The sequence below is a fragment of the Cololabis saira genome, chromosome 9 (genome assembly GCF_033807715.1).
Source record: "Cololabis saira isolate AMF1-May2022 chromosome 9, fColSai1.1, whole genome shotgun sequence".
Taxonomy (NCBI): Eukaryota; Metazoa; Chordata; class Actinopteri; order Beloniformes; family Belonidae; genus Cololabis; species Cololabis saira.
The window spans coordinates 28,931,653-28,958,221 of NC_084595.1; the positions used below are offsets into that span (position 1 = coordinate 28,931,653).

Here is a 26,569-nt window from a genome sequence, read left to right on the forward strand (position 1 = left end):
CCACTTTCTTCTTCTGATTAGAATTTACGCCAGAAAATACTATTTAGCTTTTAGTGCGAACTTTTACATTCTAAAGTTGAGTATCATCTGAAATAGTAATAATAGTGACAAAAAAACAACAACAACAAAACCTAACGGACAATAACAATAACATGTGCAATAACAAAATGTGCAATATCATATGTGCAATATCTGCCAGTCTACCTCACACACACTCTACCTGCTTTTTTGCACTGTTTCTTTCAATCTACTGTATATATTGCTCATATTTCTGTAATTATACATATTTTATATATATTTTTTGTATTTTTTATATATTTTTTATTTTTTACTTTTTAGTCTTTTTACCCCTCCCCTGCATGTGTGTGCTAAGTGTACTGCTGCCAACAAAATAAGTTTCCCCACTGAGGGAGAAAATAAAGGATTATCTTATCTCTTATCTTACCCCCCAAACAAAATTAGAAAAAAAATGTTCATTACTTTATCGTTGAGCCCCCCTGTCAAAATTTAACTTCTCATTTTGTCTTGGTCATTGTGGGTAAATTGTAACCTGAGATTGTATGTTGCAACACAAGGATACTGTTTTTGGAGCTTGGAAAGATAAAAGACAATAAATGTAATATGTGGTGGTAGCCTGCTCTTTCAAATACATTTACATGTGTGTAAAAGCATCAAGGTGCATGTGAATACATACTGAACAGCAAATAAGAAGAGGAGCAACCACGGTTTGTTTCTGTTATTTACTTTTGCTCTGACACACACACACACACACACACACACACACACACACACACACACACACACACACACACACACACACACACACACACACACACACACACACACACACACACACACACACACACACACACAGGTATCATATCGTGGGCAATAACAATAATTTTATTAAAAGACAGAAATTAATCGCATCACAGTTGTCTCATGGCTGCTGTATTAAATGTTGAGGTCAGGTGGCAGCAAAATTAATCAAATAAGTTAGTTCAACATGCCAACAGAAAACTGAGTAGTCTTTGGTTACTGAGCAAATTTTAATCTTGATGAGATTACTTTCATTTTTGGTACAAATAAAATTCTACAGAGTATGCCACAAACAAGACCCCGGCCTTTCTCCTGTAATGAGCTGTGATAGACTCCAGCAGACCCCCGCGACCCTGTACAGGATTACTGTAAATTGATATAGAAAATGGATAAATGCCACTAACAAGTTGGGAATTTGTGTCAAACAACTTTTAATTCAGTTCATCTCAGAGTTTTTATCTTATCATCAGTACATGTACTCAAACTAATGTTGTGTTAGATCTTGTTCAGGAAACCTGTAAGTCCTGAGGGGTAGTTTATCCAAAGTCTCTAGATCTAGTACATTCCTATTCACTGTTGTTACTATTGCTACTACTCTTTTCTTTTCCGTTTCTTTAAAACAAGTGTGGCTCATACCCCAGAAAAAGAAAAAAAAAAGATTAAACAGGATGCAAAGTTCGCTTTTTCCACCCAAAATGATCACTATTGGAAAAGACTCAATAGGACAACCTTTATTTATAAGGCCTGTTGTTCAAACTACCATTCAAAATACTGTTATACATTAATCACATCAGCTCATGTTTACAGACCATTTAAACAGACAACAACAAACCAATCTCCTAAAGCTCATAAACGTTGTGCACAATTCTTTATCAAACTATGTTACTAAGGAAAAACCTTATTGCTCATCTTTGTGGAAATATTGAGGACTCAGGTGCATTTCATAAACAAGTTGACAGGAGTAATGCCCCTGTTTTTTCAGAGCTGCTGTCTTTTCTCTTCCTGGAGGATTCAAACTCGTCCTGGATCTCCACGAAGCTTTTGTTCTTGGTTTCAGGGACAACGAACACGATGTACGATGCCACAGTAATGCAGACGAAGCAGAACACCAGGAAACAATAATGTTGCAGCTCGATCTGTGAAAAAGAGATAGAAGTAAGGCTGAGCCTTTCTAATACAAAAGCTTGCTTGTTTATTTGCTAATATTGTGAAGAAAAAGGAAAACAAAACAATGTAAATTGTTTATTTTATAAACATTTTTTAATCAACTAAAATTTTTCACTGTTTAAACAAAATCTTTTGTTAAAGGTCTTGTCATTTTCGTGATTTCGATGAATAAACAAAAGATGAGGCACATGTTACATGTTACAGTAATATACGGTTCCTAAGCAGGAACTCGGATAGGCATCAGATTAAAAAAATTATATTGAACAAGTCAAAGTCTTTCAAACAGGCCAAGATTACAAAATCTTCGGACTTGATTCCAGTTAAATGGCTCCTATCTAACCCATTAAAGTGAATACCACTCGCTGCGTGAATGTGCTCTGTGTTTTTGTGCCTTTTATGTTTTATGTTTTTTGGTTTTACCCCCCCCTGTAAAGCGAATTTCCCCTCTGGGGGACAATAAAATGAAATTGAATTGAATTGAACCACTTTAACCATAACCCACAAGCAGAGAGAAACAGTGGGAAAGTGTTGAATTGGATGTGTATGCCCTTGTATTTGCATTATATGGCAGTACATGTGAAAGACATTTCCCACACTTGCATGTCTGGATGACGTTAAATGTGTGCTTGGAGATTTGCCACAGATGTGGAGTTTTTCAGTCTTCCTATGATGACCTTTTGGAACCCCAAAGTTTGCTTTAGTACAGCGAGGCACTGAATAACCTGAAGAGTGCTGCCTTGGCGTTCAGTGGCAGCTTAAGACTGAGGATGAGAGACTGACATCATAATCGATCTGATCCCGGGCTTATGCATCACTTTCTGGAACAATTCTTCACTAACATTTCCCTGTAGCAGTCAAAGCAAACATTATTGGAAGGAGCTACACGAGGAACGAGTTGTTATTCTTTGTTGTAGTAGTAATAGCAGTTAGTGAATAGAAGTTTCCTTTGTTTTTTGGCGGGTTAGAGGAAGAGGAAGTTTGAACAAGTATGGTTTGTTTGGAAAGGTTCCCAGAAGAAAGCCTCTTCTGTTTATACAGATCAGGGAAGCACAATGGACAAACCACAAGATGTATAAAGCAAATGTCTTAAGAATAAGGTTGCTGGTTTAATAGTTGGAGCCTAATCATTCTGATGAACAACATGTATCCCCAAAAACAATAATCATTACAAAGTGGCCTACATTTGAAATTAATGCCAGGACTGACTTCATAATTTCATTTCAATTCAATAAATTATTTTTGAACAGCACTGAATGGCATTGCAGAACATCATTGTTGATTTAACTATTGAACAAGCTCAGTCTGTATTTCATGATTTTCAACATAACTGTTTATTTTAATGAGGTCTATCTCAAAGATAATTTGTACAACAGCTGCGTGCCTTAAAAGACAGAAATTTCCACTGGGTGGGGTGCACTTACTTTTTCATTTGAGAATGAATATGCAAGGAGTGACAAAACATTTCTAAGTGAAGATCTTCTCAGTAGGACTGAACACCTACCACAATGAACGGGAAGACCAAGCCAATAAGGGAAAAGCTGAGCCAATTCACAGATCCCCCAATCATGAAGGCTGCAGGGCGGGCAGTCTGGGTGAACAGCTCGGTAGTTAAGATGTTGGTCACACCGCCTTAATAGAAGTAAAATGAAAAGGCAGAAATAATTGTTGTATTAAATGGGGTGTGTGGTGGGGGTGGGGGTATTTCTACACTCATCACCTACCTGGGCCTAAGCCAAAACTCAAGACAAAAGCAAAGACACAGACTACACTCAAGTATGGAACAACAGGGCTGGCATCCTGAAAGGGAGTGAAAAAAAAAGTCAGAAAAGTCACAAGTCAGAAATACAGTTTTAATGCCTGATTTTAAGTTTTCAGACTTTTACCTGAAAAGCCAGTGTAATGGTGAATAAAATGCAGCAAATACTCATCAGTATATACCCTCCTGCGATGAGCATTTTCCTCCCCAGAGATTCAATGAGGAAACCCTGTGAAACAAACAGCGTGTCACAAGACCAAAGACACTCTCTGGACCTTTCATGGACTGTTGTTGGGTCGATCACATGGAATCCCATTTTATGCTCTATCCACATACTCTATTTGAAGTTATATCACACATTATCATTTAAAAAAAAATCTGTTTACTGGGTTTTATTTTTTTTCCAAATGAGTTAAAAAAAGAGGGAGTTTTTAGAGAGTTAGAGTTAAACTGTTAGTTCTATTTCGTCCCTACTGACCGCCAGGCGGTGCTGTAAGCACTGGATATCTCCCCTCGCGCATGCGCATGTCGAGTACAATACCAACAATGTCACGTCACCCGTGACCCCTGCATGACCCCCGGAAGGGGTATATCTTCCGGGGTCAAGCATGGGATCGGCTCCTCATTCTTCTCGCATCGCGCTGAAGTACAGGACGGAAATAGAAGGCTGGTTAAAAGCTTCTTCCTTTCCTCCCTACAACCGCCGGCCTCTGTGCAGCTTCGTGCCGTAAGGTAGGAGTAACGATCTCTGTCGTCCTCCGAGAGGCTGTGGCCACGCGGTATTTATTGGTGTTCGTTGCGGCGGCGGCGGCGTCTCCCCGCCCCGCCCCCCTGGGCCAGCTGGCAGAAGGTAAGCTGTAGGCTGCGCCCGACACCTGAATATTATTCTGTGCAGTTATTTTTTCTGCAAAAAAAAAAAAAAAAAAAAGAAGACAGAAAAGGATTATTATTTTTTTTTTTTTTCTAAAAAAAAAAAAAAAAACACCTTTTTTTGTCCTTACAGCCGTGGTGAAGGCCACGCCCCTCTCCCACCGGCACACTTGTGGTGACGGCAGCGTTTCGCTCCCTCTCCCACTTTATTAAAGTGACAACATTATTTTTTTCCTTGCAGATTATTTTTTCTTTAAAAAAAAAATAATAATATAAGAAAGGAAAAGAACAGCCTTTTTTGCCTTTTCTCATAGCCGTGGTGACGGCAGCGTGGCCCTCCCCTCTCCCGCCGGCATATTGGCGGTGACGGCAGCGTGCTCGCTGTGGTGACGGCAGCGTTTCCGCTCCCCTCTCCCACTGACACACCCATATTGACGGTAGCGTGGCTGCTCCCCTCTCCCACCTGCATATCGGTGGTGACGGCAGCGTGCTCGCTGTGGTGACGGCAGCGTTTCCGCTCCCCTCTCCCACTGACACACCCGTATTGACGGTAGCGTGGCTGCTCCCCTCTCCCACCTGCATATCGGTGGTGACGGCAGCGTGCTCGCTGTGGTGACGGCAGCGTTTCCGCTCCCCTCTCCCACTGACACATCCGTGCTGACGGTAGCGTGGCCCTCCCCTCTCCCGCCTTCATATTGGTGGTGACGGCAGCGTGCTCGCTGTGGTGACGGCAGCGTTTCCGCTCCCCTCTCCCACCGACACCTACGTGGTGACTGCAGCGCGTCCGCTCCCCTCTCCCACCGGCACATCCGTGGTGACGGCAGCGTGACCGCTCCCACCGACACATTCGTGTGGACGGCAGCGTGTCCGCTCCTCTCTCCTGCCAGCACATCCGTGGTGACGGCAGCGTGTCCGCTCCCTCTCCCACCGGTCCCTGTGATGGAGCGTTCATGCCCAGGGTGCATGGCCTCCCTGGATCCTGCGGTTGACCAGGACCTCTGCGTGTCATGCCTGGGCCCTGAGCAGCCGGGGCCGTCGGCTAGCCTCCCCTCATCCCAGCCGGGGTCTTCGCTGAAGCGATCGGCGAAGAGAGTGGTGGGGGCCCCCAAACGACGGCGGATGACGAGCCAGCTCTCCTCGAAGGTAGATCGCTTGGCTGCCGACATGGAGCAGATGAAGGCGCTCCTCCTCAATCTGCAACCTGGTACTGGCCAGGTGGAACCTGCCGTGCCAGAGTTTGCTCTGGGGTCGCCACCGCCGCTGCCAGAGGACGCAATCTCCATTGCAGCCTCGGCGAGCCAGTTCAACGTGTCATCAGGGGACCCGGCCTCACAGCGCTCGGGGTTCTCCTCGCACTCATCTGCCCAGAGCTCTCGGGAGGGGACGGTTTGTTCCTCCGTGCAGAGCATTATCCGCACTGCCCTGGCACACTTGCAGCTGGATGCACCGCGTGCGGAGGTGGCCTCTAGCGCCTTCCACAGGCGCAATCCTTCTCCGGTGGAATTCACCATTCCGCCTTCGTCGGATTTTTTGAGGGAGCTGCACTCATGCTGGAGAGATGTCACAGCCCTCTCCAGGCTAACAGCTGATGACCGTGCTCTGACGGCGATGGAGGACGCTGCAGTGGCTGGTCTCCACCACATGCCCCCCTTCGAGCCCTCCATTGCAGCACTGATAGTGGCTCCTGATGAGGCTCTGAAGCCAGATCCCAAGTGCCCCTCTACCCAGTGTAGGGTTACTGATGGGCATATTTGTAGGGCTTATGAAACAGCGGCGCGCATCGGCCGGCTGGGGAACACCCTTTCTCATCTGCTACTGGCCCTCTCCACCTCCCTGCAGGATGCACAGGTGGATGATTCCACACGGGACTTGTGTGATGTGTCCCTACAGGCTTTTGCCTCCCAGACGAGGGAACTGGGGCGGCTGATGTCCACCCTGGTGCACACGCGCCGTCATGTCTGGCTGGCGCAGTCACCCCTGACAGAGACTGCTCGTAGGGTTCTTCGTCAGGCACCGGCAGAACCGGGGGAGCTGTTTGGGGCAACTGCCCTGGAAGCTCTGAACCGCACCGCCCTGGCCGATGAGACCAGGCAGCGACTGGTGCACCTTCACAGGAGGGCGCCCGCTTCCAGTACACCGAGGGGCCCTTCGTCCGCCCCTGGACGTCGCCCCCAGCCTCCTGCCCGCAGGAGCCAGCGCAGCTCCCAACGGCCCGTTGGACAGCCTGCCGGGGGGTTTCGCCCCCCTGTGCGCGGACCGCCCCAGCAGCGTCGGGGTGTTGGCCTCGACCATCGCCCCCCCGGCACGTCCAGAGGCCGGGGGAGACGGCGCTAGGGCCACGGGGCCGGTCGTCGGCTGCTTTTCCCGGCAGCAGCTCAGTCACTGGGCTGCCTGCTCGTCGGACCCCTGGGTAATTTCCACCTTAACCCACGGGTACGTACTGCAGTTCCGACACCGGCCCCCTACCTCCGGCCGGGTCAAGATGACCGTCATCAGAGACCCGGCGAACATTCTGGCTCTGACTCAGGAGTTGTCCGTCCTGCTGGCCAAGGGCGCCATTGTGCCGGTAGACCCCCTGCTGCAGCCCCAGGGGTTCTACTCAACCTACTTTCTCGTCAGCAAGAAAGACGGCGGCCTTCGTCCCATCTTGGACCTGAGAGGCCTCAACGGGTACATGAAGGCCCTGCCCTTCCGGATGCTGACCACAGCAGATGTTCTGCGTGCGGTCGGTCAGGGGGAGTGGTTTACGACGGTAGATCTACAGGACGCTTACTTTCACGTGCCGATTGCGGCACAGCACCAGCGGTTCCTGAGGTTCGCCTATCAGGACCGCCATTACCAGTTCAGGGTGCTCCCGTTCGGGCTCTCCCTGTCCCCAAGAGTTTTCACCAGGTGCGTGGCGGCAGCCCTCGCTCCCCTGCAGGCACAGGGTATGAAGGTTCTGCCGTACCTGGACGACTGGCTGATATGCGCGCCGTCCCGAGAACAAGTGGTGGCAGACACGGCCCTCCTTTTGTCGCATGTGGCCAAACTAGGGCTCACAGTGAACAGAGGGAAGAGCTGTCTGGCTCCCTCCCAGCGAGTCGCCTACTTAGGATTGGTACTCGACTCGGTGACCATGAGGGCCTGTCTCTCACCGCGGCGTGTGAGCGACATCCTGCGGCTCCTCCCCCGATTCAGGCAGACGGCTGCCTTACCTCCAGTTCCTGCAGCTTTTGGGCAGATTAACAGCCGCCTCGGCTGTTGTGCCTTTGGGCCTGCTGAGGCTACGCCCCCTGCAGATGTGGCTGAACAGCCTTCGCCTGGATGCCGAAAGGCACAGGCACAGGCTAGTCAGGGTGTCGCGGGTGTGTGTCCATGCCCTGGCACCCTGGAAAGACGGGGCATTCCTGCTGGGGGGTGTGCCCTTGGGCACTATCACCTCCTTCCGGGAGACTGTCACCGCAGATGCCTCCCTCTCGGGGTGGGGTGCTGTTTGGCGCGGCAGGCCTGCCCAAGGGCAGTGGTCTGCGCAGGACCGCACACGCCACATCAATGTGCTGGAGCTCCGTGCTGTACACCGAGCACTCGAGCACTTTTTACCTCACCTATGGGGGAGGCACGTACTGGTTCGGTCGGACAATGTGTCCACTGTCTCCCAGATCAACCACCAGGGGGGCACCGGGTCTGCACAGCTGCTGCAGGTGTCCCGGGGCCTTCTGACGTGGGCCGCTCCTCGCCTCCTCAGCCTGCGGGCGATATACCTGCCAGGGGTCAGGAATCAGGTGGCAGACTTCCTGTCCCGACACAAGCCTCCCCCAGGAGAGTGGCGGCTTCATCCGGAGGTAGTGGGGATGATTTGGGTCCTCTTCGGCAGAGCGGTGGTGGACCTCTTCGCCTCGGGCGTCTCGGCTCACTGCCCCCTCTGGTTCTCCTGGACAGAGGAGACCAGTCCTCTGGGTCAGGATGCCCTAGGGCACGAGTGGCCCGACGGGCTCCTGTACGCGTTCCCCCCACTACCTTTAATCCTTCCGGCGTTGCAGAGGGTCCTCCAGAGAGGTCACAGGCTCCTCTTGGTGGCCCCCTTCTGGCCGGGGAGACCGTGGTTCCCACTACTCCGGAGGCTCTGCTGCGGCACGCCATGGCGCCTACCCGACCGGAGGGACCTTCTGTCCCAGCTGGGGGGTCGGATTTGGCATCCCGACCCCCGTCGCCTTCAACTCTGGGTCTGGCCACTGCAGGGCCCGACCCGTTAGTGTCAAGCTGTACTGAGCCCGTCAGGGCTACCATCTTGAACGCTCGTGCGCCCTCCACCCGCCTCCAGTATGAGTGCAAGTGGAGGAGATTCTCTGCCTGGTGTGCGGACAGGGCAGAGGACCCTATGCTTTGCCCTGTGGCCACGATCCTGGAGTTCCTTCAGTCCCTCCTGAATGATGGCCGTGCTCAGTCCACCTTACGGGTGTACGTGGCGGCCATTTCATCACGACATGCCCTGGTCGAGAATGCCACCGTGGGGTGCCACCGGCTGGTTTCTCTCTTTCTTAGGGGGGCTCTGAGGCTGCGCCCCCCGAGGACCCCAAGGGCCCCGGTGTGGGACCTGTCTATGGTACTAGGTGCCCTCTCTTCTCCACCTTTTGAGCCCTTGGCCCAGGTGGACCTGAAGTGTCTTTCTATGAAGACGGCTTTTCTCCTCGCTATGACGTCAGCAAAGCGAGTCAGTGAGTTACATGCCCTGTCAGTCAGCGGGTACTGCCTGAGGTGGAACCCGGATGGCTCAGGGGTTACGTTGTGGCCGAACGTGGCGTTCCTGCCCAAGGTCCTGCCACGCGATCATGCTAATCGGCCTATCCAGCTTGCCCGGTTCGACCCCGAGCCTGCGGGGGGTGGGCCAAGCCCTTTGTGCCCCGTACGGGCCCTTACTGCTTATGTTGCTGCCACCGCGCCTGTGCGACGGTCGGAGCAGCTTTTTATCTGTCATGGTGGCCCTAACAGGGGGCGCGCTATTTCTAGACAGCGCCTGTCCCACTGGGTGGTGGACACCATCGAGCACGCCTACAGGGCCAGTGGCCGCCCCTTACCAGTGGGGGTGAGGTGCCACTCGACCAGAAGCGTTGCAGCTTCTTGGGCTGCCCTGAAGGGGGTGCCTCTGGAGGACATCTGCACAGCGGCTTCATGGACGTCGCCGGACACGTTCTCCAGGTTTTACCGGATCAATGTCGCCACTCCCCAACCATTGGCCGTGGTTCTACTCCCGGGTCCTTCTGCCCCTGATCAGTGAGGTATGTGACCGGGATTCTATGTGACATTGTTGGTATTCGTCATCCAGTGCTTACAGCACCGCCTGGCGGTCAGTAGGGACGAAATAGAACGAAAGTTACGCCTGTAACTACGGTTCTATGAGTCCCGGATGACCGCCAGGCCTGCCGGTCACTCCGAATCCTCGTGCTCTCGCGAGAAGATTCTAGGAGCCGATCCCATGCTTGACCCCGGAAGATATACCCCTTCCGGGGGTCATGCAGGGGTCACGGGTGACGTGACATTGTTGGTATTGTACTCGACATGCGCATGCGCGAGGGGAGATATCCAGTGCTTACAGCACCGCCTGGCGGTCATCCGGGACTCATAGAACCGTAGTTACAGGCGTAACTTTCGAGTTAAACTGTTGAAAGTGTCTCACTGAGTTTACGCCTCGTGTGAATCACCTTTAGGATTACTATTCATTTGTTTGCGGGGCAGCAAAAAAAAACAGAAATGTTGCAAACTAATAGAAACTAATACGTACACATGTCAAAGCAGTGAGGCATTCACAGGCACCCGTGCCAACAACTGCATACGGTATTTTATCAGCAGGAATACCTGATTGTTGGAATATGTAATCTGTGTAAAAGTATATCTAGAGTGAATAAAGAGAAAGACACTGAATTAGAAATAGAAATATGAAGTCATATATTTTAAAAGCTCTTTCTCTCCTTTGTCACATTGAGGTAAGTCATACATACAGCATTGATGCCGTTCAGCTGCTGTGCACAGTTGAGAATGATGATGGTGAGAACCTGCCAGCGTAAACTGCGATCAGCAAATAGCTCCCAGGGTTTCTTTGCCTGGAAACCAACCAAATTATCCCTCTCTCTCTGGATATCATCCAGAGCATCCTCCCAGTCATCTGAATTGTGCAGCTGCTTCAAGGCTGCAGAGAAAAAAAAGAGATCTTCTGCACACACTTCTGTCTCATGTGGTCAAACTCCTACAGGCTTTCTTTTTCTTTTTTTCAGAATCCTAATGTTATGTATCTAGTCCTTTTCTTTTCATAACCTTATGATAATATGTGCTTTTAGCAACACTGTCACATGCTCTAAATTGATCTCTGCAGGCAAAAGTCCCATTGATTTTGCAATGTAAGTAATGCAGCAACACTTGCAATGCAATTTTACCTATTTTACATGCCTCCTCGTCTCCTTTGTCAATAAGCAGGTAGCGTGGGCTCTCTGGGAACCAGGGAAGGGTCAAGAGCTGGATAAATGCTGGGATGCAAGTGCTGGCGAGCAGAATAGGCCAGTATTCTTCTCCACCCAGGAGTTCTCTGAATAATCACACAAGGGTGCAAGATCAGGACGCTTCTTCACTTAGGAAGCAAACTATCACTTTGCATGAGAAGTAATTCTGATAGCTGTGGTGTGAGTTCAGTGGTCGGCATTCACTTGAGACCCATCACTTGTCCAACCAAGATCCCAAGGGTGAGGTAAACCGAGACTCCCATTCCCATGGCTCCACGCAGGGCAGTTGGAGCTATTTCACCCAAAAACATGGGCTCAACACATAAACCAATGCCTAGACAAAAGGAGAGACAGAAAAAATAACTTTTCAAAGTTTGACCTTCAAGGAAATAAGGAAACTTCAATGGAGTGCCCTGACATATGACAAAATAATAATCAAATAGACAATATTATCAGGTAGCTAATTTAGTATTTTTACCTAACAAATGAACAGCAGTTGTTAAATTTAACTCCTTTGTTGTTTTTATTCCTCTTTGTTCAAGAGAATGAACAAAGGCCATTCAGTACCGTTCAATGGCCACGACTAATCCTCGTATACTTGACTGTGTTTATATTATACTTTCAATGTGTTTGATTACATTTGCTCACTCAGCAAAATTTTCACAAGTAATTAACATTGATAATTAAAAGTTATTTTCTTGTGCCAATTTTCACAAATTAGTGTTTAAAAGGATATTAGAACAAAATATTCAACCATAAAACCTTGTTGAAATGTCCTAAACATTCACCTCACTTCATAAACTTTATTTATCCTGAATGGGCAATTCAATTTGATAGCCAGCTCTGCTTTCCTAATAGATACAATTACTGTAATATGCACAATATCATTCCTTGAAATAGCGTAATACGTCATAACAGCAATGCATTTGTGCAATAAGTGACAAGAAATTAGCGTCTGATGTCCTAATGTAGTAAAATGTAGAATTATGCAATAAGACAGACCTCAGGACTACTATAAGCATTCAGTAACCAAAAGGAGTAAACAGATTGGAATAATGATTTGCTTTCCTCAGGGGTTCAAGCAGTGTGTAAAGTTCAAGATAAAAAAACTTCACCTGCATTTATCCCACAAAGAAGACGTCCAACGATTAGCAACTCAAATAATCCTGCAGATGAGCTCAGGCCCAACAGCAGAGCACCCAGTATTGCAAATATGTTATTGGCCAGAACAGTCCCTTTCCTGGAACAATCACATCAAAATGTCAAATCTTTGATGCAACATTTTACTCAGTATGTGTTCTTTTTTTAATTGATTTCTTTGTCCATACCTCCCCAGCTTCACAGACAATGTCCCGCCGATGGATACTCCAACAAGTCCTCCTACACTGAACATGGATGCGAAAGTGGACCAGAGGAGTATGAGAGCATTTTCTGAAATCTCTGTTCTGTAGCGGTCGATCCAGGTGTTATTGATGAAATCTTGCACATACTGAATATCAAAGATGAAGGAGATTTAAAAAATAATAATGTTAGAAAGTAGTAGATCTAATGAAAAATACTGTGTGGTAACTTTGCTTAAGATTCGTATATCTGTACCAGTTCAGTCATGCAACCAAGTTGTGGAACATCTCAGAGTTACATTATAACAACTATCATTCATTAACTTTCTATATGCACTTCATGCTGTTGAGGGTTGAAGTCAGGTTGGAGAATATCCCAGCTGTTATCAGGTGAGAGGTAGGACTCATCATGGGACCAGCAGCTATCATTCAGACAGACAACTGTGCTTACAAGGGAGGCTAAAATGCAGGGACCGAGGGTCTGCAGGTGTCCCCACCAATCACAAACAAAAGACAGGTATAGACTCCTTTATCATTATCACAGGCTCTCTGCTGTGCATGCTGGTAACACGAGAACTTCCCTGTGTAATCTCTGATATTTCCCTGGTCCACAGAGTAAATCATCCTGACAAGCTTGATCTGATCAGCCTTTTCTTAGCTGCATTCCTCAGACACAGAATAATTCCAGTGAGACATGGCATAGTTCTTACCCCTGTGGGTGCATTGATGACAGATATATTATATCCACACTGAAAGGTTCCTCCTATGCATGTAGCAAACATAGCCAGCAGAAGCGACTTGTTTGGAAACTGCAATAAAAAAAAACAACAACACTATTAAGAGTAAACTGCTCCATAAAATCATTCACAGAAGGCTGTATCACTCTGTGCCAACAGATTCAAGCATTCTTCACAAATCATAGTTCCTCAAAATGCACATACCCTAGACTGCTTCGAATATTTGAATCTTTTAGTGAGTAGAGGATCGGATTCATCCAAATATTCCTTTGACATTTTGTCGCTGTTGTTTTTCTGTAAGTCTGTGCGCTCGTCCTTCATCCTGCTGCATGCTCTCAAAAGTAAATGGATTACACGGAGGGACAAGTTCATGCTGATGATAATACAATCAATCTATTGTGAGGGTAGGAAGAGTCAGCTGCATTATTCCTTCTTCATACACTTTTCAATGGGATTGGGGTGAGTTTAGATAGGATACAGTATTTAGTTTATTAGGCTATTAAGGATGAAAAGTATATATCTAGTGTAGATTCATACTCAGAGAGGTCTCATAGCAAAACAGATTGTATTTGCTATACCTCATCAAATTTACCAGATGTCCATCAATTCCTCTGTACTTTTGAACAGTGTATTACATTTATGGAATATCAAATGCAAAATTGCTCTTGTTGACATGCATCATTGGATTTATGATGCGTCTGCATGAATTGTGCATTATGGCACATCAATATGTGCACATTGCATAACATAGTCTTGGTGTAATCTGCTGCATTCCTTAGCAAGGGGATTTTCTATTTTTCAATGGGCTATTTATTAATAGGACTAATTTGGAATAAGTTGAACTGTACTCGTCTCTTGCCTTTGATGTCATCTGTAATGATTGAATGCAATATAAATAAAGCTGAATTGAAATGAATTGAATTAAAAAGTATGAGGAAAGCTTTCCAAAAGGATTTATCTAAAAGTTTGTTAAGGATCAAAGTCATCGGATCCCTTTAGGATTCTAGGCCTTGTGTTCTTCCTTTAATTTGTTACCCTTTTTTATTCAAGCAAACAATAGCTGTCATGTTTTGTTTTGTCATCTGTACTTTATGAGGAATCCCAGTGTATCATATCTACTTACACGCTCAAGGGAACAGGAAGAAATAAAGTTCAACAGGAGCCACAAGCTTGTTTTCACTCTGAACCCACATGTGAGTTGAGATGAACAGAATATGTTTTGTGTGTATGTGTGTGTAATATCTTACTCATGTGATAACTGAGTGAGAGAGAGAGAGAGAGAGAGATGCATACAGGTCTATAAGGTCGGTATGTATTTTTGAATATCTGTATTACATGCATACATGCCACTGAGAGCAGCAAAGATGACTGAACTTAGCTAGCTTCTGAACAGTGCTGACACCTGTCTCATCCATATTCCTCGTCATCAATGCAAACAATTCAACATTCTTTTTGTTTAAATCTGCTACTTGGTCCAGGCTTTTGGCCCTTGGCTTTCTTCTTAAAACAAAAGGGGGGTTGTTGTGTCCTGCAACTCCTTAACCCACCATCATTAGGAAACACATCTAAACGCTTTGAATACCCACATTAGCACAAGGTTTCACATTTGATATGGAAAATAAAGCTAACTTATATCTCTATCAGTTGCACATATTAGATTTTCTATGTCCCTAACAATTTCAAGACAGGATTCAGTGGGAGGAATACTTTTTCACTTTTGACTGAAAACTTTAAAAGTTGTACTCATGGAAAAACTTAATGACCCACAATTTTTCACCTTTTGCATTTATGGGTTGGTCTAGTCAAGACGTCTTTCAGTATTAAAATTGGTCAGACATTACCTATATGAGAAAACCCTTTCAAAATACAAATAAAGCAAACCAGCTAAACACAAAACAGTATTTTCTCAGTGTGGACGGCCACCCATAAGTAGTGTTTTCCTCACCTGGATCGTTAGTGCTAAGCCATGTCACCGGTCCACTTACTGTGTGTGTGTGTGTGTGTGTGTGTGTGTGTGTGTGTGTGTGTGTGTGTGTGTGTGTGTGTGTGTGTGTGTGTGTGTGTGCGCGTGGGGGGTGGGGTCGTATAGGATGTTTTAAATTGTGTTTTTGATTGTTATTTTATTTTTCTTGTAAAGCACCATGTGTTGCATTCCTAATGTATGAATGGTGCTATATAAATAAATAAAGTTTGAAGTTTGAAGTTTGAAGTTTAACAAAAGCAGCAAAGCAGAACTAAGACTCAAACTTATCAAAACAAGGAAGCTAAATGAGTTTTAGATGGAAAGAAAATATAATTCCTTAAGGTGAGTCTGAACTGAATTTTGATTACATATGTAGTTGTTGAGCTAATAAAGAAGGAGGCAGACACATGCGGTCAACATGAACATTATTAGTCCTATTAGTCCATAGTGGTCCTTTTCTCTGTCCAACACTCCTGATGCAGATGAATGGATCCCCTTATCAGCCTACTAGCTTGATCTGTACAAGTGTGTTAATGACACATTGACATAAACCAGGTCTGTTGGAGCAGGGAAACATCTAAAACATGCAGAGCGGGGGTACCCGAGAACCAGGACTGAGAAACACTGGCTCAAAGGAAAGCAGTGTGTCCCGTGTTTTATAAAGAACGTCACAGTGTCATGGTTTTGGGATTTTCTTTTCCGAGCTGATCTTGAAGGGATCTCATCTCACTGATGAATAACTCTAATTACTGACCTCCTTCACATGTGTTGTTGCTTACTTAAGCAGCAGACCCACCTGTCCTCGGTACCAGGGGTTCTTACACTCTGTGTTTCCAGTTGTGAGAATATGTTATTCTTAATCTCTTTGTGCGTAAACTGTGTCTGTCCTTGGTTTGTCTTCCACACTCCTCCTAGTTAGCCTTTACTTATCATATGCTTTTCTTTTCTTTTGGAGAAAGGACTGTTTTTTTTGGAGAGTTTGGATTCTGGATTAAACTATTGTTTGTATAATCTCTTCTTCCATAGTGGAACAGACCTCGAGGACTGCTTCTCTGAAGTTTCTGGAACAAGTTGCCCCAAAACCCCTGTTCGTCTCCTAACGTTCTTTGTTTATTCTCCGTTCAGGGGATCTGCTCCTCTCTACTAACCACCTGAAGGGCTCATATACTGTATTTCCAGACGTAAAGACACCTCAACCTGCTTCAATGTCCTCAATGTCCATTTTGTAAAACTGTGTCTGTCTTTCCGTGGGCACATCTTTGTGTCAACATTATACCAAGGGGCCTACAATGTTTTGAGAAAGATGTTTGTGTCACTGTTACTTTTTTACATATGCAGTATGTGTCCCTATGTATACATGTGTGTGTGTGTGTGTGAGGGGGGTGAGAGTTTATAAGTTTTACTTCTTCTCACTCCCTTTCGAATATGTACTTTGTTATGTCTCATATTAAGAATATTGTCTTATTTCTTTCTTTTTTTTATGATTCATATTCGAAATAAACACTACTACTACTACTACTACAGGCAATGACACACAGGCATCACCCTGGTCACCATGAAAATAAGAGATGCTCCACAACTAAAAACAAAAGCTAATTTTTGTTATATACTGCAGTATTCAGTTAAGAAGAAAATGACCCAGTGTGTCCTTCATAGGCAAAAAGAAGCATTCCCAAGAGTAACTGACTGAATTGATGGTTAATTACACAAGTATACAAGTAGAGGGAAAAAAATCATTTTACATCATTCCACCAAAAATATGTATTACACAGCCATCCATTATTATATGTATGAGTGAAAACAGGTTGCACACACCATTGGTAATAACCTTTTATTTGAATTTACTGTCATTAAATGCAGACTTTGGCTACATAACAGCTCATACCAAGGACAATTTACATCTCCAGCTTAGTGTTTGCAGTTTCATTAAGGTACAAGTGTGTCTTATTGGCTGCTAATTATCAAATGATAACTGCACCAATGTGGAAGTAACCTTAGAGGCGCATAGTTCAAGTTCAGTGATTCACAGTTCATTAATATGTGAAAGAGTACACATTTGTCCCAGTTTTAATGTATAAATATATTAGTTCAAACACTTTAAAACCTAGTGTGCCACTTTAAGCCATCAACCTAAGTATTGATACATTTCTTTTCAGAATTACCCACTATAAACTTGGAAAAAGGCCAAATATGGCAGAAAATTAGGATTGTTACCAATGTGACTGAAGATGTTAAACATGTGTGTACAAATGTGAACAGCTCAGTCTGACCTGTTTCAAATGGTTCAAGCTCAAATGTGTCACAAGATGAAAGTATAGGTAAACTAGCTAACTTTGAAAGAGAATGAACATGAATGTTTACAAGATTTCATTATTAATTTCAAGGAGAGACAGAAAAAAGTGGAAAATCATACATCATAAATAACAGCGGTGACAGCATACTGTAAATGCCATCAAAACATGGATATTTGAATGATTTTGATATCTGAAAGTATCTGGAAAGACTTTGCAACCAAAAACATCCCACAAAAGACTTATATGATTTACTAAACAACAAGCAGCAAAAGTATTGTCATTGCCCAACATTATTCTTTCATGATGTACTTTATATGTATATCCATGTTAACAGTTCTACTTCTCTCTTACTCACTCTAAATACTCAAATGCATGCTCCTTTCCTCTAAATATAGTCAACGAAAGAACCCTTTGTCCTTCAGATCACATGCGACTCTGAAGGGCCGGAAAATTAAAAGGTCGGTGAGACCCGGAGGTATGCAAAAGTTTACTCTGAACTTGTTTAAATCAATTAAAAAACATATTTCATCAACTAATCTTCAGTGAAAAATTTCAGCACCTGATCAGTCATAATACTAAAACCACCGACAGTCGCGTTCCACCTTTTTGATTGTTCTGCTTGACAAACATCCTGGCATTCACATGGGCGTTACTTTGACAGTTGGTACCACCCACTATGTTTTCGAAGAATGGCAACCCCCCCCAGAATACCACTGTCCTGCGGAGGCTGCCTCCTGGAAACACCACTAAGCAATGAAAACAGTGCAGCCTCAACGCTCAGAGCTGCTATACACGAGGAAGGCTTATTAGTCAGGTGGTCTTAATGTCATGGCAGATACGTTTATAGAGGTAGTACAAAGCAATATTTACAATATATGCCCAGATTTTATGTGTTAACTTCATATGTATGTTTGTAGATAAAAGACTTGCAACTACAACTACACAGCGCATCACTGACAGCATGTTGGTACACGGTATAGTTCATTATGATTCTGCTGTTATATTGTGTGATTTGTAGACAATAAATTCCCATAAATACAGTAAGAGATAAGGCCCTTGACATTGTAAACTCCACACTGGCACATTTCATATGGACGTTGATAATAGCACTGTCCCTGCTCCATCAGAAGTGAGTTTTCTTTTGTTTGGGGGCTGGAACTCGTTCTGGATTTCCATGAAGCTTTTGTTCTTGGTTTCAGGAAGCACGAGCAAAATGTAGATTACCACCAAAGAGCAAACAACCAAGAAGACCAGGAAACAGTACTGCCCCAGCCCGAGCTGTAAAAAAAAAAAAAAGAGAAACATCAGTGCAGCAAACACGCAAGCTTGTCTATTAATCAAAAAATGTGTTCATAAATTATTTCAACACTATTTTCGAAAATAACAACCTACCACAATAAATGGGAAGACCAAGCCAATGAAGAAGAAGCTGAGCCAATTCACTGAGCCTGCAATCATGAAGGCTGCAGGGCGGGCAGTTTGCGTGAACAGCTCAGTGGTTAAGATGTTTGTCACGCCCCCTTTACAGAAGAACAAAACAATTAAATAAACCATTGATATAAATGCTGAGAGTAGTGCACGAAACAGTTTTTAATTTTGTCACTTACCTGGCCCCAAACCAAAGCTCAAGATGAAAGCAAAAACACACGCCATGCTCAAGTATGGGAAAACTGGGCTGACATCCTGAGAGAGAGAGAGAGAGAGAGAGAGAGAGAGAGAGAGAGAGAGAGAGAGAGAGAGAGAGAGAGAGAGAGAGAGAGAGAGAGAGAGAGAGAAATCACATGGAGAAAATGTTAACACATGCTCGAAACACGCTTTGAATATCTGATCTCAAGTTTAATTACCTGAAAAGTGAGCGTCAGCGTGAATAAAATGCAGCAGATGCTCATTAGTATGTATCCTCCTGTGATGAGCACTTTCCTTCCTAAATATTCAATGAGCATACCCTGTGAGACACACAGCATGTCATAAGACCAAAACCACTCCTCAGACAAACGCGTGAGTCGAGGTTTAATCTGACTCTTTATTCAATGTGTCTTGTGTAAAACCACAAATATATACACTCATTTTGAATGATATTTGGGATTGAGATAACTGCAAATCTATTTGGTGTTGAGACAGAAGTAATTTACTGTTCTTCCTTAATATAGCTGCTCAACTCTTAGTTTTATTCATTTAGTTATGAAAAGGGTATGAGTTGTCTGGCCATTATGGGAAAATAGAGGCTTTATTGCATCAGTAAACTTAAATATATGAAGAGAAACGAATACTTACACATGTTAAAGCAGTGATGCATTCACAGGCACCTGTGCCAACAGTTGCATACGGTATTTTGTCAGCCGGAATACCAGTTTGTTTAAACACATAGCCAGCATAAAAATAGATCTACAAGACACGTAAGAAGAGACAAATTAACAAAACAAAACAAACAAACACTCCAACATTTTGCAAAGTCATTGAAGTGGTCATTGTTAGGCTGTCATACATACAGCATTGATGCCGTTCAGCTGCTGTGCACAGTTGAGAAGGATGATGGTGAGAACCTGCCAGCGTAAACTGCGATCAGCAAAGAGCTCCCAGGGTTTCTTTGCCTGGAAACCAACTAAATTATCCTTTTCTTTCTGGATATCCTCCAGAGCACCATCAGAGTTGGCTAAACCATGCAGCTGCCTCAAGGCTGCACACAAGAAAACACATGATGCACTGACTAAAATCTTCTGTAGGCACCGTTCTTTTCATCTGATCACGCTACAGAGGTTTGACTTTCACGGTGTGATCAGAAGGTTTCCTACGTCAGAGAGCTTTCTTTTCATACCAATGTGCCATGATCACAATTAGATCACATGGCTTGAGCTGACCCCAATCAAGAAGCACATATCTCAACCCCAGCAATATGGATGATAGTGGGATGTGTGCTACATTTACATTGCATGTCTCTAGCCTCTTTACTTTGCTGAGAGCTTTCTGATGGAAGCCACGCTCAACCATTTACACACACACATTTGTACAGTGATTCCCTTTCATCCTTTATACTGAGTGCATTAGTGTACAGGATGAAACACGTATTAATAATCACTGAGTCACAGCTGTTCCCCAAAAAAAGGTTAATTGGTTTTAAGCTTTGGCTCCATGAATGTTGAATTGCAAGTTATTGAACAACATTTCCAAAGCAAATGTACCTTTTTTACATCCTTCATAATCTCCTTTATCAATAAGGAGGTAGCGTGGGCTCTCTGGGAACCAGGGCAGGATCAGGAGCTGGAGAAATGCTGGTATACAAGTGGTGGCGAGCAGAATCGGCCAGTACTGTTCTTCTCCTAGGAGTTCTCTGTTTAATCAAACAAGGGTCACCAGGTCAGCATGAATTTTGAATAAAACAGCAATTTGTTACAACACAATGGTACTGCAAGCAACTTTCATAGTCTTGTTGTGAACTTAGTCATCAGCATTTACTTGAGGCCCATCACTTGTCCGGTTAAGATCCCACCAGTGATGAAAATTGAAGTTCCCATTCCCATGGCACCGCGCAAGGCAGTTGGAGCTATTTCTCCCAAATACAGAGGCTGAACGCTTAGGGCAATGCCTACAAAAATCAACAACAGTGAAAGGCACACTGGAAGAACTTTGACCTTCAATGTCCTGTTCTACACAAAATCAGATCCAGAACTATTTGAACACTAATTCAGTTTTGTTACTTTAACTATTTTAAACATGTAAGCTTACATGTAAACATGTAAGCTCAACAAATTATGAACCAGAGATATGTTTGGGAACCTTTCAGTTTATTCAAATGCTTCTGTCATCTGTTACATTAATCAGAAACACAGGGGGAAATCATGCACATTCTGTGTTTTCTATGTGTGTTTTTTTTTTTAGCAGTTGGTCATCAAAGATTTTATGAACACTACATCCAGGCCATTATATGATTGCAAGCTGTGCAGCATGTTCCTTTTATCCTCAGGCGGTTTATACTACCACTGAAGTTCATGTTATACATCTGTGTTTCGTTTGTTTCTGCAGCTTCAGGATTCCCTGTTTTACTTCTCTTGAAAGCACATTTGACTGGATTTTATGGGTTCATAGGAACAGTTTTTCTACTGCAAATTCAGCTCTGAATCAACTCCTGGCTCATCTTTTAGCTGCTTAACAGATACATTAATTCCATATGGTTTTTTTATGAAACAGCTGTTGAACATTGCCTTTGGTTCCTGAAAAAAGTAAGGTTTTATAAACTGAACAGGTGCCACTACAAAACCCAATTTGTATGTAAATACACTCAAATTAAAGTAGAAAGTCTACACTTTACTGTAACTGTTTTCATAAACAGTTAAAATAACAACAACTATGTCAGTGTTCAAATGCATCTAGAATTTACTTTAAATCAATGTGAGAACTTTGAATATGCTCATAAAGTATTTACCTGCATTTATTCCACTCATCAGTCTTCCAGCGATGATCAGTTCAAACAAGCCAGCAGTAGAGCTCAGGCCCATCAGCAGAGCAGCCAATAATGCAAATATATTATTTGTCAACAGTGTCTTTTTCCTGAAACAACCACATTTTATATAAAAACGACAACATTTTCGACACAGACAACAAGAGGTTAAACAGCCCCCCCATAATTTGTCCATACCTCCCCAGCTTCACAGACAATGTTCCGCCAATAGATACTCCCACAAGTCCACCTATGGTGAAAATAGACACAATGGTGGACCAGAGGAGGGTCAGGGCATCTTTGGATATTCCTGTCTCGTAGCGCTCAATCCAGGAGCTGTTGATGAAGCCTTGAACATGCTGGAGAGGAAGAAAAACACAGTGTGTTGCACAAAATTCGGCACAGTGAAATTAAACTGTGATGACAAACTGTGAGTCAGTTTTATGGCATGTTAACTCATCCAGCGTCCATAAAAATACAGCACTGTATTTTAACGTATACTGCTTTATTAAAGCCCTTGTGTTATCCTGCAACATAATTTAAAATCTGTTTTATGCTCAATAGGAACTATACTGGCGCTGTGTGGGGCGACTGCACATGCCCAGGCAAGTATAGGCTAACATTCAAGTGGATTTATGTCACAGAACTCACTTTAGGTGATTTCTGATAATTACTAATACTTAATGTGCCCTTGATACAGAATTTGAGTACATCCTCCCCAGAACTACAATCTTCCGTGATGATATAAGCCTAACAGTGAGATGCAGCATTACCGATGTGGGAGCATTGATGACTGATATGTTATATCCATATTGAAAAGTTCCCCCAACACCTGCGGCAAACACAGCCAATAGCAGCGATTTGTTAGGAAACTGCAAATAAAACACACAAACAGAGAAATGGTTAAGAACAATATGTGTCAGAAAAATCTTAGAAAGCTTGTTCACACCGCACATCCAGTTTTCGTCAGAGGTCAGCAAAGATTCACATAGTCTACCTTTAATCGCTTTGAGTCTTTGATTCCTCAGCTGAGCTGAGGCTCGTATTCATCCATAAATTCCTTTGGCATTTTGTCGATGCCGAGAAATTCAGTATTTTATGTAATTTGTTCACGGAGTGTCCTTCACATGAGTGCTTCCTCTCAACAGTAAACTTAAATCAGACAGGAGGATGAATTTATGCCGAGGATAGTACAATTGATCTGTTGTCAGAATATGAGCGTGGAGTGTGGAGAATCTGCTAAATAATGGGGCTGTCCACATTTACCCCAATGACATGAAATAATAACTGTATCCAAATACTCAGAAAGCTGCAGCTGTTTCCAAAAACATATCTAAGGGGAAATAAGACTGCAGCGGACAATCAGGTCTGCAAGGAGGGTAATTGGGACTAACCTCCCACGTATCCAGGACCTGTACCTGTCCAGGACCAGGAAACGGGCAGGTAGCATCTCTGCAGACCCCTCACACCCAGAACACAGTCTGGTTGAACTCCTGCCCTCTGGACGGCGCTACAGAGCACTGTACGCTAAAACCTCCAGACACAAGGACAGTTTCTTCCCCCAAGCTGTTGCTGTGATGAACTCTCACAACTAATAGAGTCTCAGACAAACCAACCAATCACGTGAAATAACAATAGCAATAGCAACTGCTGACAATAGCAATTACATGCTGTAACGATGCACCTTCCACTTTATAATAATCATGTCTGCCTCACTCAGCTGCACCTCTCACTTTTTTGTATTTTTTGTATAATTTGTTTCGTATAATTGTATATGTTATTTTATTCAGAGCTGTAATTTTTCTCTACCTCAAACTGCTGCACCTTAGTTGTTTATTTGTATACATGTCAACAAGTACCACATTTGTTTATTTACTGCCTAAAGAGCGAAATAACCAGAGTCAAATTCCTTGTTGGACAATGTTCGAACCTGGCCAATAAAGATGATTCTGATTCTGATTCTGATTCTGATTCTGATTCTGATAAGGCAACTAACGGCATACAAATCAGAAGGATGTAATGAAGAGCTATGTTTCACGCCAGGTAACAGCATCACATGTTACGCAAATGTTGATTTAATTTAAGAAGCAGATTCATCACGTCAATTTCTTTATATAAATATAAATTCCCTAAGCCCCCTCCACCCACCTCCCCCACCCCAACCAATCATAACCCATAAATTAATCATTCATTCTTTATTATATGACTTCATGTAATAGGCCTATACTGACACAAAAGGTTAAAACTATATAAGTCTTTATTGCTCATTTACAACCATGAACAGTAAAAATGCTGTTGAAGTGCAGTCAGGGAGGTGTTTAGATGCTGCATGACTGACAGTCTGAACTGACTAACCTATTAACTCGTGACCTGATTTACTGAGTGCAGGCGATTAAAAGGTTATGACAAGTGTCATTCACATTTTTGTTTGTTGTGGATCACCTGTCGTCCTGCAGCCACGGTAATATTTTAGACCCTAACAGGAAACATGAATGATTAGGCTGTAGTCTAATAATCAAAGCTCCACCAATTGTTAGGATTACATGTACTTAAGGGGTTTTTGCAACCTGGCAACCCAAATCACATTTGACGCTTTTTTTTCTTCTTTAATACCAAGAGAATTAGTTTATTGTTCACCCTAATTATTTCTGAACCATTGAAAAACAGCACTTGAGTTAACTTTTAGTGAAGATTTCCTCTGCAGGAAATAGTAGACGAGTAACTTTGAACCATTGACAATGAGATTGCTTTTGTTCTCTTTAACACTTGGACAGACAATTATTGATTTGCGCACTACAATATCAATCAATCAATCAATCAATCAATCAATCAATCAATCAATCAATCAATCAATCAATCAATCAATCAATCAATCAATCAATCAATCAATCAATCAATCGATCAATCAATCAATCAATCAATCAATCAATCAATCAATCAATCAACCAATCAATCAATCAATCAATCAATCAATCAATACATCAATAAATCAATCAATCAATCAATCAATCAATCAATCAATCAATCAATCAATCAATCAATCAATCAATCAAAGTTCAATACATTTGTATAGCACCTTTCATCCAGGTACATGAAATACAAAGTGCTTAACATTTTGACTGAAGAATAAGCATAATAAAAACAAAAATAAAAACTGGGAGACCAATGCACACTTATGGAGGATTTTTTGTGCCAAAATTAAATAAATAAATAAATACATCATTAATTAATTAAAATGGGAATGAAATATATCATTAATTAATTAAATGTGTCATTAATTAATTAAAATTAGAATGAAATATGTCATTAATTAATTAAATGCAGTTTTACATTTTTATTTATTTAATTTTGGCACAAAAAATCCTCCATACACACTGACATACAATATAATTAATTAAAATGAAATAATGATAAAAGTTCAAGAATTAAGGCTATAATAATATATATAATAATAATAAAAACATTACAAGAAATAGATAAATAAATAAAACAAATACCTCTAAAAAAATGTTAAACAGAATAAAACTAAAATTTGATGCTACATAAAAGCCAGACCAAAGAGATGAGTTTTTAGTCTACGTTTAAAAATGTCCACATTTCCAGCTCCTCTCAGAACCTCCGGCAGGCTGTTCCACAGTTCCACAATAGGCCTTTTACACAAAACTATAGATAACCCGCTGTGCATGTTATGCCATATTTAAGCCCTCACGGTCAATGGCTCTAATGGGCTTCTAAAGCAAAAAGCACAAGTTTCCACTAAAGGTTTATGGGATACAAGTGAAAACGTGCAAAATTGCTAAATGCATTGTTGTAAACCGATTAAAATATAGCCGTCTAATTTTCAAAAGAGCCACAATGTAGCACTTATAGATAAATAAGAGGTCAATTAAATTTGTCTCATAATGATATTAAAATATGTTGAAATCAAAGATGTTGAAATCCAGAAGGATGAAACTAAAAGTGGATCTTGATTTTTAACTTACCTCCTTCTTTACTGCCGACGATCCTTCATTTGGGCTCATCTTGAAAGCTGCCTCCCAACAATGTTTCAGTATTGCATCGGTGATCTCTGTAAGACCTTAGCTCCTGCTGGGGGGGCTGTGTCGCAAACCAGAGGGCCAGTCGCAGAATGAGAGAGGCAGAAGCAGGAATGAGGCTACAGGAGGTTTTATTGGTAAAGGCAAACCAAAGTATAGTCCATTCTGAGTTAAAAACAAAACAAAACAGAAATCCAGTTAGAGGTACATTCTCTCAGAAAACAGGTGAACACAGGTGCAAAATCCAGAAAGTTAAACAAAAAATTTCAAGCTGGACAAGCAGCAGGTAAAAAAGGATACCAGGATATGGCAGAGGACACTGGTTTTAGATACTATAAGTAAATAAACCAACCCAGCAGGTATGGGGAGCTGTTGATCGGAGGCCGAGCAGAGCAGTATGAGAAGAAGAGGCAATAGGGTGGAATGAAGAAAAGCTAGAAGCTCCTCCAGTGTCCAGGACAGCCTGCTAAACTTCAAGCACATTCCTCCTGCTGTTGAGCTTGAGCTCCTTAAAACATGAAGGCTGCTGACCCAAATACAAGCCAAATACCCTGCCTTTGTTGTATACTCACTATTGAAATATTTTTCAAACTTTACATTTGAACAAATGTTCAAAAGGTGATTTTAACTGATTTTAGTACTCAGCTGTAGTTAATAAAAGAACCAGTAGTAGATATT

At 43.2% G+C, this 26,569-nt stretch overlaps 2 protein-coding genes across 2 annotated transcripts; both read right to left on the reverse strand.

The window, feature by feature from the left end:
* Window positions 1-1,036: 1,036 nt before the first annotated feature.
* Window positions 1,037-13,473, reverse strand: LOC133450458 (solute carrier family 2, facilitated glucose transporter member 11-like). The gene is made up of 12 exons (XM_061729107.1): window positions 13,367-13,473; window positions 13,136-13,234; window positions 12,414-12,574; window positions 12,201-12,325; window positions 11,290-11,419; window positions 11,023-11,171; window positions 10,591-10,778; window positions 10,374-10,484; window positions 3,870-3,971; window positions 3,708-3,783; window positions 3,488-3,615; window positions 1,037-1,955 (listed from the first exon to the last, which is right to left on the reverse strand). The coding sequence occupies exons 1-12, from the start codon at window positions 13,436-13,438 to the stop codon at window positions 1,761-1,763; spliced, it is 1,536 nt and encodes a 511-aa protein (XP_061585091.1). The 5' UTR covers window positions 13,439-13,473; the 3' UTR covers window positions 1,037-1,760.
* A 4,230-nt stretch (window positions 13,474-17,703) lies between these two features.
* Window positions 17,704-26,043, reverse strand: LOC133451050 (solute carrier family 2, facilitated glucose transporter member 11-like). The gene is made up of 12 exons (XM_061729979.1): window positions 25,838-26,043; window positions 22,628-22,726; window positions 22,053-22,213; window positions 21,840-21,964; window positions 20,873-21,002; window positions 20,599-20,747; window positions 19,909-20,096; window positions 19,694-19,804; window positions 19,264-19,365; window positions 19,027-19,102; window positions 18,812-18,939; window positions 17,704-18,697 (listed from the first exon to the last, which is right to left on the reverse strand). Exons 1-12 carry the CDS (start codon window positions 25,874-25,876, stop codon window positions 18,506-18,508), a joined length of 1,500 nt encoding a protein of 499 aa, XP_061585963.1. The 5' UTR covers window positions 25,877-26,043; the 3' UTR covers window positions 17,704-18,505.
* Between the last annotated feature and the right edge of the window lie 526 nt (window positions 26,044-26,569).

Excerpts from the sequence above, each read along its gene's own strand:
- LOC133451050 (XM_061729979.1), bottom strand. The coding sequence starts at position 25,876 with ATGAGCCCAAATGAAGGATCGTCGGCAGTAAAGAAGGAG. Across the intron at positions 22,214-22,627 it reads TCATCAATGCTCCCACATCG|CATGTTCAAGGCTTCATCAA; the intron begins GTAATGCTGCAT and ends CTTCCTCTCCAG. Across the intron at positions 19,366-19,693 it reads GCATCACTGCTTTAACATGT|GGTATGCTCATTGAATATTT; the intron begins GTAAGTATTCGT and ends TGTGTCTCACAG.
- LOC133450458 (XM_061729107.1), bottom strand. The coding sequence starts at position 13,438 with ATGTCAAAGGAATATTTGGATGAATCCGATCCTCTACTCACTAAAAGA. Across the intron at positions 12,326-12,413 it reads TTGTCTGTGAAGCTGGGGAG|GAAAGGGACTGTTCTGGCCA; the intron begins GTATGGACAAAG and ends TGATTGTTCCAG. Across the intron at positions 10,485-10,590 it reads AGCTGAACGGCATCAATGCT|ATATACTTTTACACAGATTA; the intron begins GTATGTATGACT and ends TATTCACTCTAG.